The sequence below is a fragment of the Mesoplodon mirus genome (genome assembly GCF_964341445.2).
Source record: "Mesoplodon mirus genome assembly, chromosome: 6".
In the NCBI taxonomy this organism is placed as follows: domain Eukaryota; kingdom Metazoa; phylum Chordata; class Mammalia; order Artiodactyla; family Ziphiidae; genus Mesoplodon; species Mesoplodon mirus.
The window spans coordinates 46,690,909-46,705,059 of record NC_138982.1 but is presented as its reverse complement, the minus strand read 5'-3'; the positions used below and the strand labels follow the sequence as shown (position 1 = coordinate 46,705,059).

Below are 14,151 nucleotides of genomic sequence, written 5' to 3'. Positions count from 1 at the left end.
ACATGGGCTCTAGGCGCGCGGGCTTCAGTAGTTGTGGCATGTGGGCTCAGTAATTGTGGCTCGCGGGCTCTAGAGCGCAGGCTCAGCAGTTGTGGTGCACGGGCTTAGTCGCTCCGCGGCACGTGGGATGTTCCCTGACCAGGGCTCAAACCCATGTCATCTGCATTGGCAGACGGATTCTTAACCACTGTGCCACCAGGGAAGCACTGCTTATTTTCCATGTTTCCTCCTTTCCTAGATTACACATGCTAGGGAAAAACAAGTCACCTTTGGTTTTAGCCTGAGCACAGTGAGAAAACAAACAACCACCACAATAAAAAAACTTATAAAAGCGTCAAATAGCTTTGTCTTGCTTTTGCTTAAGTTTTAATTTAAAGCAACTAAAATCCAAACTCCTTGGCCTATTATTCAAGAACACATCATCTGAAACTCACTGACCTATCCTTCTACATATATGACTTCACACTTCATGCACAAAGTCCACAGCACCTAGTTGGTCCTACCCACAGCTCTTTCTTCTACCAGGCATGTTCTTATTTCTCTGAATTCTACCTATTCCTCTAAGTCTCCAACCAAATGCTACCTCCTGCTGAAGTCTTCCCTGACCTCAAAGACTGAAGCACTCTCCTTCTTGTTAATCTCCATAGCATCTAAATTACAGTAATCTATGTACATGCCTATGAGTTTAAGCTACGGAGGGCAGGCAGGCCCAGCATTAATTTATCTTCATGTGCACCAGAACACTTCATTCAGGGCTGTGCGTGCATCTTGGAGAGTGCTCAAATGTTTGCTGAATTAAAAAAGTGAATAAACATCACATCTTAAAACAAACCAAACCAGGGGCGGGGGGATGAATTGGGAGACTGGGATTGACATGTACACACTAATATGTATAAAATAGGTAACTAATAAGAACCTGCTGTATAGCACATGAAACTCCACTTCACTGTACAGTAGAAGCTAATACAACATTGTAAAACAGCTATACCTCAATTGAAAAAAACACACACACACAAACCAACCAGACTTGGTGGAGTTATGTGATCGACATGTGCATATCTGAATGTAGTTATAAGAAAAGGAGCAGGCTTCCCTGGTGGCGCAGTGGTTGAGAGTCCGCCTGCCGATGCAGGGGATGCGGGTTCGTGCCCCGGTCCGGGAAGGTCCCACATGCCGCGGAGCGGCTGGGCCCGTGAGCCATGGCCACTGAGCCTGCGAGTCCAGAGCCTGTGCTCTGCAATGGGAGAGGCCACAACAGTGAGAGGCCTGCGTACCGCAAAAAAAAAAAAAAAAAAAAAGAAAAGGAGCTGTGCTTGGAGAGTCATGCCTCAGACACAGGAACAGTGTTAAGGAGCGGTCTGGACATAAATCTTTGTTAGTTGAAATAATGCCAGCCTAAAGCCAGCCGAGATTAATACTTAGGCTCAAAGAACTAACAGCAACAGAAGGCACCCCTATTAGCACTTCAGGATTAAAGGATGTCTGCAAATCATCAAGTTGTGTGTGGCCACAAGCTTTAACTCAATAGTCCTGAACAAAGGGGAGGTGTGAAAATGCATTATTTTTAACTTAATTAGCTCTAAGCAAATGTGATACAAATATCTGAAACGTGAATGATGAGAGCAATTTTCCCAAAGAGTATTCCAAAACATTTGGTCACAATATTAAGAAACAGGCAAACTGTGTACTCTGCAACTTTGCTTACAGCTTGAGAGAAAAAAAAATCACCCGCATGTTTAAAATGAGAATTTAATCCCTGATGCTTTGCTTCTGACTTCTGTTGGACAGTTTTATGTGTCCATGTTAACTGGACCTATTGAAGGCTAATGGTGGTGAATAAAACCTTGTTTTCCAATTAAGAGCCACAGATGATGTATCCTTACCTTTTGTTACTTTGGGAGGTACTGTTTTTTTAATTTCTGATGGATAACAGACATGCCTGGCGTCTGGGAGGTCCCATCCCAGATTTCACCTCTAACAACTAATATGGAAACAATTGTTATGATCAAGAGACACGAAACTGTAATCTCTACCCAATTATCTACTTACATTCCTTTTTAAAAATTAATTAATTTTTATTCATTTTATTTTTGGCTGCATTGGGTCTTCATTGCTGTGTGCAGGCTTTCTCTAGTTGCAGTGAGCGGGGGCTACTTTTCATTGCGGTGCGCACGCTTCTCATTGTGGTGGCTTCTCTTGTTGTGGAGCACAGGCTCTAGGCGCCCGGGCTTCAGTAGTTGTGGCATGCGGGCTCAGTAGTTGTGGCATGCGGGCTCAGTAGTTGTGGCTCACGGGCTCTAGAGCACAGGCTCAGTAGTTGTGGCGCACGGGCTTAGTTGTTCCACAGCACGTGGGATCTTCCCGGACCAGGGCTTGAACCCGTGTCCCCTGCATTGGCAGGCGGATTCTTAACTGCTGTGCCACCAGGGAAGTCCCTCTACTTACATTCTTTTTTTTTTTTTTTTTTTCCGGTACGCGGGCCTCTCACTGCCGCGGCCTCTCCCGTCGCGGAGCACAGGCTCCAGGAGCGCAGGCTCAGCGGCCATGGCTCATAGGCCCAGCCGCTCCGCGGCATGTGGGATCCTCCCGGACCGGGGCACGAACCCGTGTCCCCTGCATCGGCAGGTGGACTCTCAACCACTGCGCCACCAGGGAAGCCCTACTTACATTCTTAAAAACGGTATGCTTATACAGCCATTCTACTTCCCAAATACTTAAATTATCCATTTGTAAACTATCGCTGAACCAGAAATTTGTCATCTTGCTGATTTCCTCTATTAGCAAACTGCTTTATGAAACAAGTTCAAGATATATTTATATCTAAGATTCTGGATTTTGACAGGTAATATGCAAGAAGATTCTAGGTGGTATGTGAACTTTTAAAAACACTTGATATTGGGCTTCCCTGGTGGCGCAGTGGTTGAGAGTCTGCCTGCCGATGCAGGGAACACGGGTTCATGCCCCAGTCCGGGAAGATCCCACATGCCGCGGAGCGGCTGGGCCCGTGAGCCATGACCGCTGGGTCTGCGCGTCAGGAGCCTGCGCTCCGCAACGGGAGAGGCCACAACAGTGAGAGGCCTGCGTACTGCAAAAAAAACAACAACAACAAAAAAAAACCACTTGATATTTACACATTCCTTTTAACGTGTGTAAAAAATAGGTTGCATAAACCTATGATTCTATTGCTTAGGTCAAGGCTGAGCAAAAAAAAAAAAAAGCCAGTATATTAAAAGAATTAAGGACTTTCCTGGCGGTCCAGTGGTTAGGACTTCACCTTCCAATGCAGGGCGTGCAGGTTCGATCCCTGGTTGGGGAGCTAAGATCCCACATGCCTCGCGGCCAAAAAACCAAAACATAGAACAGAAGCAATATTGTAACAAATTCAATAAAGACTTTAAAAGGGCCCACATCAAAAAAAAAAAAATCTAAAAGAAATAGTTTAAGTAAAAAAAAAAAAAAGTTCAGAGGGTACAGGATATTGTAAAAAACAGGAAAACAGTACTCAAATATAAAAGTTTAGGAAACATCAAAGGATAATGAAAATGAAACTCATGTGGACTGCCCAGATTTTATACAAGTGGTTGGTATCAGCCTCCTGTTTCTTCAAGAAGAGGCTCAGCCACACAAAGGAAACTTGCTGTCTGGTGCCTGACTTAATAATTTAGGGGACAAAAGGCACAACAGTGACTCCATTTCCAGTTCTTCTCCACCCACAGAGGAAAAGTTTGTTCCCACTGCACACCCTAATGTCAGTTCTGCTCTAACCAACTGGACAGGGTCTCTGTCGCCAGAAATTTCACAGGGCCACACACTACCTTCCCAGGTTCCATCTCTTCCTGCTCTACGAGCTACCCATGGGCAAGCTTGCTCACTCCTAAGGCTCCATCTACATGGATGCACCAATGACTCCAAACCTTGTCCCTGCTCAACTCCTTGCCTATGCTCTAATTATCTACTAATCATCTCATGTGGATGCACTTCAAATTCCACATGTTCAAAAGCAAACTCACTCTTACCTCCTCTCCTTCCTTCTCTTCCCATGTGTCTATCAATAGTTTTAAATCCTTACCATGAATCCCAGGCACCCCAATGTTTCCCTCCCCTTCCAGAGATGCCCCCAAATCTCTCCCCTCTCCTCCATTCTCACTATTATTCTTGGACACAGACCCCTGGCCTCTTTCACATGGGCTGGCACAGGAGCCTCCAGATTGCTCCCTGCATTTTGTCTCTCTCTTTCTCTCATACAGGTTTTTCCTATACTACCTCAAAACTAATCTTCCTAAGATAAAAATCAAGTCTTAAAAATCTCAGCTCAACTGCATTAGCCATTAGGTAATGCAAATTAAAACTACAATGAGATATCAGACATACCTATCAGAATGGCTAAAATAAAATTAAAAACACCAAATATTGGCAAGAATGCAGAGAAACTGGATCACTCATACATTGCTGGTGGGAATGTAAAATTATACAGCCACTCTGGAAAAGAGTATTGAAGTTTCTGATAAAACTAAACATGCACTTACCATATGACCCAGCAATTACATTCCTGGGAATTTACCCAGAGAAATGGACATTTTATTCACACAAAATCCTATACACAAATGGTTCAGAGCAGCTTTTTTTGTAATAGCTACAAACTAGAAATAACCCAAATGTCCTTCAACAGATGAATGGTTAAACAAACTGTGGTCTACCTATAACATGGAAAATTACAATTAAAAGGAAAGAACTATTGATACACACAACAAATTAGATGGATCTCAAAGGGAATTACGCTGAGTGAAAAAAATCCAATGTCAAAAGGTTACGTACTCTATGATTCCATTTGTACAGCATTCTTAAAATGGCAAAATTACAGAGATGGAGAACAGATAAGTGGTTGCCAAAGACTGGGGGAGAGACCGGGACTTCCCTGGTGGCGCAGTAGTTAAGAATCCACCTGCCAATGCAGGGAACATGGGTTCGAGCCCTGGTCGGGAAGATCCCACATGCCGTGGAGCAACTAAGCCTGTGCACCACAACTACTGAGCCTGCTCTCTAGAGCCTGCAAGCCACAACTACTGAGCCCGCGTGTCACAACTACTGAAGCCCGCGTGCCTAGAGCCTGTGCTCTGCAGCGAGAAGCCACAGCAATGAGAAGCCTGCACACTGCAACAAAGAGTGGCCCCCACTCGCTGCAACTGGAGAAAGCCCACACGCAGCAACAAAGACCCAATGCAGCCAAAAATAAATAAATAAATAAATAAATAAATAAATAAATAAATTTATTTTAAAAAAAAGATTGGGGGAGAGGACAAGGGAGGTGGCTGTGGCTCTAAAAAGGGAGCATGAGAGATTCTTTAGGTGGAGCTGATTTGTATCTGCATGAGAGATTCTTTAGGTGGAGCTGATTTGTATCTCTACTGGGGTGCTGGTCATACAGATTTACATATGTGGAAAAACTGCATAGACTACACACACACAAATGAGTGCACGTGAAACTGGTGAATCTTAATAAGGTGGCTGGATGGTATCCATGTCAATCAATATCCTGTTGTGATATTATACTATAGCATGCAAGAAGTTACCACTGGGGGAAGCTAGATAAAGTATGTATGGGATCTCTCTGTATTATTTTTTACAACTGCATGTGGATCTACAATTATCTCAAAAAAAAAAGTTAAAAGAAAAAAATCCTCTCAATAGCTTCCAATAGTTCCCCAACACCCATAGTAAATGATTCCTTAGCATGGCGTGCAGAGCTTTCTCACATACATCCTATGCTCTAGACAACTAGCTCCAAGACCTAACACTTTTTGAGCACAGGCTATGTGGCAGGCACCGTTCTAAGCATTTTATATGTATTAGTTCATTTAATCCTCAAGGGAACTCATGAGTTAGGTTCTACCGTTGATACCATTTTATTCATAAACCACTAAGGCACAGATGACTTAAGCAGCTTGAAAGCATCCCCACCTCATCAGTCTTCAAAGCCCTGCTCCAGTGCTACCTTTGTGACTTTTTCCAGTTTAAGTCCTATACTAACAGTGTCTAGCATTCAAAAGATACCCGATACGTGTTTAATTAACATAAGGTTTGGACAAAGGGACAAAGAAAAGGTACAAAACCGGCACCTTAAGGATTTGATACTGATTACATTGAATCTATGTTTCCCCAAAGTTAAGCTCGAATGGGAAAGCACTGTATAATATACAGTAGAAACAGAAAACACCCATCAGTTAGAAAATGTTGATTAATAAGGCAACAGCTTTCAGGTAGCAAAGAGGGACAGGTAATGTCAGGCTAATGAAACTCCAGTGTCAGCTGCAGAGCCATATCTTTCTCCAATTTTCACGGAACAAATAGATGAACACAAACCTCAACTTCCTACCCAGCAACCCCCGTTCTTCCTTATTAGTTACTTCTGCAATTCAAGAAAAGGTATAATTTTTTCCCCAGAATAAAGATATTTCTTCCAGTTTAAAATGTATATTCATTATTTCCCTTGGAGGAAATTAGATTATTAACTAAAGGCTCCTTTACACTCATGGGTTTACTTGAAAATTTTAATGATTATCCTCCAACGATCTAGAATTGTTCCAAGTACACGCTGAAGTCTGAATGAAAATCTCCGAAGGAGTCACCTTTTAAAGGCAGACAACAGAAGCAGAGGGAGAAAACAATTTCAAGTACATGAATGAAGTTTAAATGGTTCATATTCCCTCTGCTCCCTGCCCAGGCCTTCCCTTATCCCACCTGGCATAAACTGTCTTCTCTCAAGCAAAACCTTTTTAGAGGAGAACCCAAGGGAAAAAATAGGTGAGAAGCTGAGAGCCAACCTCTCCTCTTTCATAAATAACCATAAATTCTTAACAGTGACCTAAAGCCAATAAAGAAAAAGAAACTTATTTTAAATTAGGCATCTTGTGAAGAGAGAAGGTGTGGTCTAGCACCGCAAGCAGGTAAGAGGGACTCAAGCAAGGCAGTACTGACCGGTTGAGTTCTCTTGTACTTGCAGTCCTCGCGGTCTCGGTGCTGCCCTGAATTGCTGGTTCTCTCCCGTACATTTCTATAACCAGGGCTGGGGATGATATACTCCTTTCTTATGTCAATGTCCTTCATCTTCTTTGAGTGGAGGTGCCAGGGCTCACAGACTCTTGGTTCCACTTGAGAATTTCTGAAATTAAAAATTCATCAAGGACAGATATTTCCTAAATTGTACTTCGTCATAAGCGAAAGTGCTCTAAAATAGGGGAAAAAAGGACAAAAGCATTAAAGTTTTCTGTCATTATATCTATAAAAATAAATTTTCAAAAATCTTTCAATTACCCTTTAATTTTTTCAAGAAAAAAATTCAGTGATAGAATCAAGAAGAATTCTCTCCTCCCACCTCTAAGGGGGAAAAAGAAAAAAAGATTAAAAAAAATAAACACAGTGACAGAGACACTCGCCTTCTTCACCTTCAACTATGTTCAATCACGATGTATAGAGCATTTAGATAGGTCTTAAAAAAAAAAAAGGCTTTCTGGAAACAATTTAAGTTTGTTCTAAGCATTACAAATCCCACAATTTTAAAACGGATAAATTTTACTAAATGAAAACTTATAAAACACTTATTCTACCAATGATATATCCCATCTCTGTATTTTTATAATTAGGTAATGGGTTAACTGATGCTTTTAAAGCTCTGTGAAGTTACATAGCTAAAACACAAAATAATACTACACTTTACCTTTAAAAACAAATTCCCCTTGGGTTACTGAAAGTGTTCTAAAATTAGATAGTAGTGATGATTGCACAATTCTGTTAATATACTAACCAAACACCACTTTGTATACTTTAAAGCGTGAATTTCATGATACAAAAATATCTCAACAAAGCTGTTATTAAAAAAACAATAACAAAAACAAATTCCCTACCCTGTCCTACTAAGTCTTACCTCGTATCTACCTGAAACTCTGTTCTAAACCCCTGCTAGCCTGGTTATCTCTAATCAATATCTGGTATCAACTCTGGTTACTTCTGAAAAAACAAAACACATGCATACATCTCTAAAACATTTCCCCCACTCTAAGATGGTTCAAAGCTTCCCAGGTACAAGTTGGGAAAACAATTTTCAGACCAGCCTCACTAGAAATTAAAGAAGTGTAGCTGTGTTGCCTTTTGAATTCCATAAATGCCTAGCTATCACTGAGACTTAAAAGTACAACAGTACGGATATAATTCTGATAGCTACAATTCATTTTTTAAGGTATCAGAAAAAAAGGAGAACACTTACAAATCCTCTAAATAAAAAGGACTAAATCTCCAGAGACGTGTTTCCAGCACAAAGAAAGCTTTACTTCTTGCCTTTCAGGGGTCTGGCTCAAGTACCCTGAGTTGATACTGCTAAGTTACTTATCTTCAAAGAAAAAAGTCACCTTGTCCAATGACAAACTGCACCATAAAGAGCACCAGCTTACAACCAAGAACACAGCAATCACGTCACTGAGACCACAGCAAGCCTAAACTATAAACAGACCTGGCATCTGCCAGTGTCCCCAATGTCGGGCTGCAGCTGCAGATCAGAATAATCCTTCTTACAGGGATCACTGAAGTCCAACCTTCCCCTCCAAAGGTTCCCCAGCCTAGGTGATTATCTGGAAAGCAGAAAAGATTAGTCCTATTTTGAAAAAAGGCAAGTGGAGGGGAGGCAGTTTGAAAGGGAAGTGGCCAAAGTATTGTAACTCACTCACAATATCAAATGCCATGTCAGGAAGAACACAAAGATCATCTCAATTGTCTAAGAATTCATGTAACCTCAGTTTCTTTCAATCACTTTATTCCAAGTTATTCTATGTTGGAAGGGTGTGGGGAGCAATTTCCCATTCCCTCTAACACTCCTGCTTCTTTAATTTCCTGGGGAAAGAGGCACAGCTATGAAAGTAGGCAAGCCTTGTGCAGGGACAAAGCTAGTATCTCCTGGCCTTGAACAGATGGATTCCAGCTTCTGTAGATCAGGGATATAAGACAGGGCAGCCCACATGGAGGCCAGCCAAGAGCTAGGAAGTCCAATGGGTCTGGGGAACAAGGCCCAAATCTGAAGAAAATAGTTAAGGAAAGATCACTAGCTAGACTTTTTAGGGATACCTTTTGTATTTCTCTCTTTTCTTCTTTCTGTTCTCCCTTAAAGTTGTTTAAAAGTCTTTTTTAAAATGCTAACTTGCTCCAACTATGAAGAGATGGAAAAGGGAAGGTATTTTTATTTTTGAGTCAGAGCTGAACGATGGCACTAGCAGAATATTCAAAGTGGGAGAACCCAGAGAGGTGCTCAGCGCAGAGGCCACTTGGTCAGCTGCCTTTTTTTTTTTTTTAACCAAAACTCTCTTTCCAGTGATAAAAGTGTAGACGTTCTCCTGCACGATGATGCAGTCGAAACGGCATGGGGGGAGGGGGCTGCACAGGATTACAAGGACTGTAAGTAGCCAGGCTGGTGTTTCCAAATTGCCTTCATTACAACATTCCTTAGGTTTCCAACACCTCAGGAATCTGGTTCCAAGCCCTGCAGCTACACAAAAAAGACCTGAAGCTACAAGGATATGTATTTACCACCCCCTTGATATCCACTTGCTGTGCCCCAGCCTTCTGCACCTTTCACTTACTCACGCTGGAGACCCCCGAATGACCTATTCATCGTCTCCTTCAAAACCTTCTGAAACTTTGCCAGTCTTTCCTGTGCCCATCTGCCTCCTGCCTCCCCACGTCCGTGCAGAAACCAAACGACCCCTATGTTTTAAATACAAAGCACCATGCAGCTCTGTGTGGCGGATGGGGAAAGGGCACTAATGACAGTCAAGAGATCTAGATTCCATTCCGGACTCTGCCAAGTGTTTGCTGTGCGTGCTTCTGTCACGAACCTCCATCTACCCATTCGCCAAAACGAGAGGTTGGCTTCTGAGGTCGCTGGCAGTTCAGTCTCCTCTGTGGGGATTGAGCGGGGGTGCCCCAAGCCGCCTCCCTACAACCTTGAGGATGGGGGCTTCTCTCAGGCCAGCTTCGCCTGGGATGCCGGGGCCCTAGGGCGTTCCCGCGGCCAGTTCGGGCCCGCAGAGGCGATAGCTACCCACACCCACGGGCCGCGGGCGCAGCACCCCCTGGTGGCGTTAGCCGGGAATGTGGCCGGCAACCCCGACCACTCATCCCACCCTACCTGCCTTCCGACGCCAGGACCTAACCACCTCACCACCAGCCCTCAGGGGTCAAGTCCCGAGAAGGAGGCGGCGGCGGGAGACTACAGGGAAGCCTGGCCCCGTTTCTCAGGTCTCCGGCTTCCCCCGACCTGCTCGCATCCTCGATCGCAGTCCCCCACCTCCGGACGAAACACACGGGAGATAATCCCCGCGACAACCCGAGGGAGAAGGATGGGGTACGGCGATCGCCGCTACCTACCAGTGCCCCAGCTCCAAAACGACCGCGTCGGCCACTCGACCACGCTCCCGAGCATCAGCCCCGGAGCAAAACAAGCCTTTATAGCGGCATTGGCCGCCAGACTGCGCAGGCGTGCTGCACAAAGAATTCCCAAGACTGAAGGGAATTGTAGTCCCCCTTCCAGGAGCCCAAGGCTCGATTCCCGGCAAAGAACTATATTTCCCAGAAGCACCGTAGAAGCCCTGGAGGAGGTGCAAGTCGCTCCTCCCTTCCACCGCGCTCCAGGCTCTGCACCATCCTTCCCAGAGATTCTGCGATCCTGTCTGGAATCTTCTCTGAGGCCCCGTGTTCCAGTGGGTGGCCGGGAGGGTTGACAGTAGCCCTCTGTGGGCGGGCAGCACAGTCAGTGTTTGTAGGCAGGGCGGTCACGGCGGTGCTTGGCCGTTTATGCACCGGAAAGCACTGTGAAGGTCATCGTAGCCTCTATGTCCTCGCGACCAGCCAGCCCCACATCTTATGTGTGGCCCTTCACGTTTTACTACTGCTTGCTCACGACTCTGCGCTATCACCTTTCTCCTTTTAATCCCACTGCACATCACATAATGTTATGCTGCCTGGTTCTAGCAAATAAAGGCCAGGATCACAGTTTTTAGAGTGGCAAGAGCCTTAGAAATGGCATGTCAATTCATCCCTTTCTTTTTATAAATGAAACTGAGGTTTCCAAAGAGACTGATCACTTTATTTCTCTTGGTGTTTCATCTGTATCTTCAACATGATCATAACATAAATAACTACTGTGTTGAGTGCCTACCTGTTCTGTATCTGGTGCTTTACACGCTTATTTTTTAAAGTCTCCATATCAACCCTATGTATAGGTATTATGATTATCCATTCCAAAGATTAAAAAAAAAAAAAAGTAAGGGAAGTGACTTCTACCTTTATACAGCTAGCTAGTATGAAACACAAATGGAGGGAATTCCCTGGTGGTCCAGTAGTTAAGTCTCTGCGCTTTCACAGCTGAGAGCGCAGGTTCAATACCTGATCGGGGAACTGAGAACTGAGATTCCACAAGCCCCATGGCACAGCCAAAAAAAAAAAAAAAAAAAGCACACCAATGTACCATAAAGCTGAAGTAATTAATACAGTGTTCTTACACAAGGATGGATTACTATACCTATGCAATAAAGAGCCTAGAAACAGACTCATTCATACATGTAAACTTGATCTGTAACAGAGAAAACATTAGAAATCAGTAGAAGAAGAAAGAAGATTCTATGAATAGCTCTGGAACCATTGGTTATCCATATTTTTTAAAACTCAGGGATTACTACTTCATACCACACAGAAAAATCAATTTCACGTAGATTAAAGGCCTGTGAAAGGGGAAACTTTCAAACATTTAGAAGAAAATGTGAAATATCTATGTGAACTTAGGAGTAGAAAAGAACTTCTTAAACAAGATACAGAAACAAGTTAATAAAGGGAAGTTTGATAAATTTGTACTGTATTAAAATTTAAACTTCTATATAAGATGCCATAGAGTACAAAGATAAACCACAAATTATAACTGACAAAGTTTTTAATACAGAATATACAGATAATTTCTACAACTCAATAAGAAATGGTAAATAACTTAATAGGAAAATTGGCAAATGACGTGAACAGACAGTTCACAAAAAAGAAAACTCAAGCAGCCACTCAAAGATGAAGAGACACCCAGGGAGATTAGCTCAAGATGGTGAAGTAGAAGGACGTGAGCTCACCCTTTCTTACGTAAACACCAGAATCACAACCAACTGCTGAACAGCCATAGACAAAAAAAAGCTGGAACCTACCAAAAAAGATACTCTACATCCAAAGGCAAAGAAGAAGCCACAGCAAGGTGGTAGGAGGGGAGAAATCAGGATAAAATCAAATCCCATACCCGTCAGGTGGGTGACCCACAAACTGGAAAACAATTATACCACAGAAGTTATCCCACTGGAGTGAAAGTTCTGAGCCCCACATCAGGCTTCTCAGCCTGGGGGTCTGGCGAGGGGAGGAGGAGCCCCCAGAGAATTTAGCTTTGAAGGCCAGCGGGTTTTTTTTTTTAATAAATTTATATTTTTTATTTTATTTATTTTTGGCTGCATCGGGTCTTCCTTGCTGCGTGCAGGTTTTCTCTAGTTGCGGCGAGAAGGGGCTACTCTTCGTGTGGTGCGCAGGCTTCTCACTGCGGTGGCTTCTCTTGTTGCGGAACGTGGGCTCTAGGCGCGTGGGCTTCAGTAGTTGCGGCTCGAGGGCTCTAGAGCGCAGGCTCAGTAGTCGTGGCGCACAGGCTTAGTTGCTCCCCGGCATGTGGGATCTTCCCGGACCAGGGCTCAAACCCGTGTCCCCTGCATTGGCAGGCAGATTCTTAACCACTGCACTACCAGGGAAGCCCCACATGTGTGTTTAAAAATGTAAAGCCAGGCTTGGGCATGATCAACAACAAGTTTGAGGTGTAATTACTTCTGGTGTTGGAAGGAGGAGAAGAAGATCAGAGAAGGATACACAAAGGGCTTCATCTGATTCTGTAATATTTTATTTCTTTAAGAAACGACTTTGGGCTTCCCTGGTGTGCAGTGGTTAAGAATCCGCCCGCCAATGCAGGGGACACGGGTTCGAGCCCTGGTCCAGGAAGATCCCACAGGCCAGGGAGCAACTAAGCCTGTGTGCCACGACTACTGAGCCTGCACTCTAGAGCCCACGAGCCACAACTACTGAGCCCGTGATCCTAGAGCCCGTGCTCCGCAACAAGAGAAGCCACCGCAATGAGAAGCCCACGTGCCGTAACAAAGAGTAGCCCCCACTCGCTGCAACTAGAGAAAGCCCGCACGCAGCAACGAAGACCCAACGCAGCCAAAAATAAATAAAATAAATAAATTTTAAAAAAAACAGATACACACTACAATATATAAAATAGATAAACAACAAGGACGTACTATATAGCACAGGCAACTATATTCAATATCTTGTAATAATCTATAATGGAAAAGAATCTGAAAAAGAACAAATATATATATTATATATATTATATGCATATATATATATATATATATAGCTGAATCACTTTGCTGTACAACAGAAACTAACACAACATTGTAAATCAACTATACATCAATTTGTAAAAATGACTTATAAATGTTAAAATTTAACAAAGCTTGGCAGTGGGTACACAGGTGCTTCTAAAATCATTTGCTGTACTTTTGGGTAGCCTTTAAGTATTTCATAATAAAAAAGTTTTAGTATCATAGGAACAAACCATTTCTCCTCTCAGTGGGGATATGTTCAATTTAAAAGAAAAATCTTGAGGATTTATATAGATATAGATATATAAATATAGATATAGATATAGATGTATAGATATGTATCTACTGAGAATTCCTTAAGCACCTCTGGCCATCTGGTGGGATAAGGAAAACCTTTTTCAGCACACCTCAATCCACCTTTCCAAGGCATACTGGTACTTCCAACCATGCTTCAAACATTGTAGTACCCAAAAGCTGCATATCTGCTACCTTCGTATAAAATAAAAATCTTCAAAAATCTCCCTGAATACTTCAAAAATAGGTTTTTAAAAAATGAATGAGCACTATACAACCCTGGTTCAACATCTCAATACACTATGGTACTACCTCGGCCTGTCCAAGGAACCAAAGAACTACCTCGGCCTGTCCAAGGAACCAAAGGGCCAAAGACTTAACTTATTTACATGGTATTAATTGCAAAGCATCCCCTCCT

General features: G+C 43.2%; 1 protein-coding gene across 6 annotated transcripts in view; it reads right to left on the bottom strand.

Moving 5' to 3' along the window:
• ABCC5 (ATP binding cassette subfamily C member 5) overlaps positions 1-10,499 on the bottom strand; it is an 89,500-nt gene extending 79,001 nt beyond the window's left edge. For 2 of the 6 annotated variants that reach the window (XM_082625826.1, XM_082625832.1), the window contains exons 1-3: positions 10,411-10,495; positions 8,504-8,621; positions 6,976-7,159 (exon numbers count right to left, since the gene is read on the bottom strand). In XM_082625826.1, the coding sequence (XP_082481952.1) occupies positions 6,976-7,159; positions 8,504-8,621; positions 10,411-10,465 (357 nt within the window). In that variant the 5' untranslated portion in view covers positions 10,466-10,495. Of the gene's footprint in view, positions 1-6,975; positions 7,160-7,311; positions 7,642-7,932; positions 7,955-8,503; positions 8,622-10,410 lie in introns of those variants that run through there. The other 4 variants (XM_082625827.1, XM_082625828.1, XM_082625830.1 and 1 more) reach the window with 4 other exon arrangements.
• Positions 10,500-14,151: the final 3,652 nt, after the last annotated feature.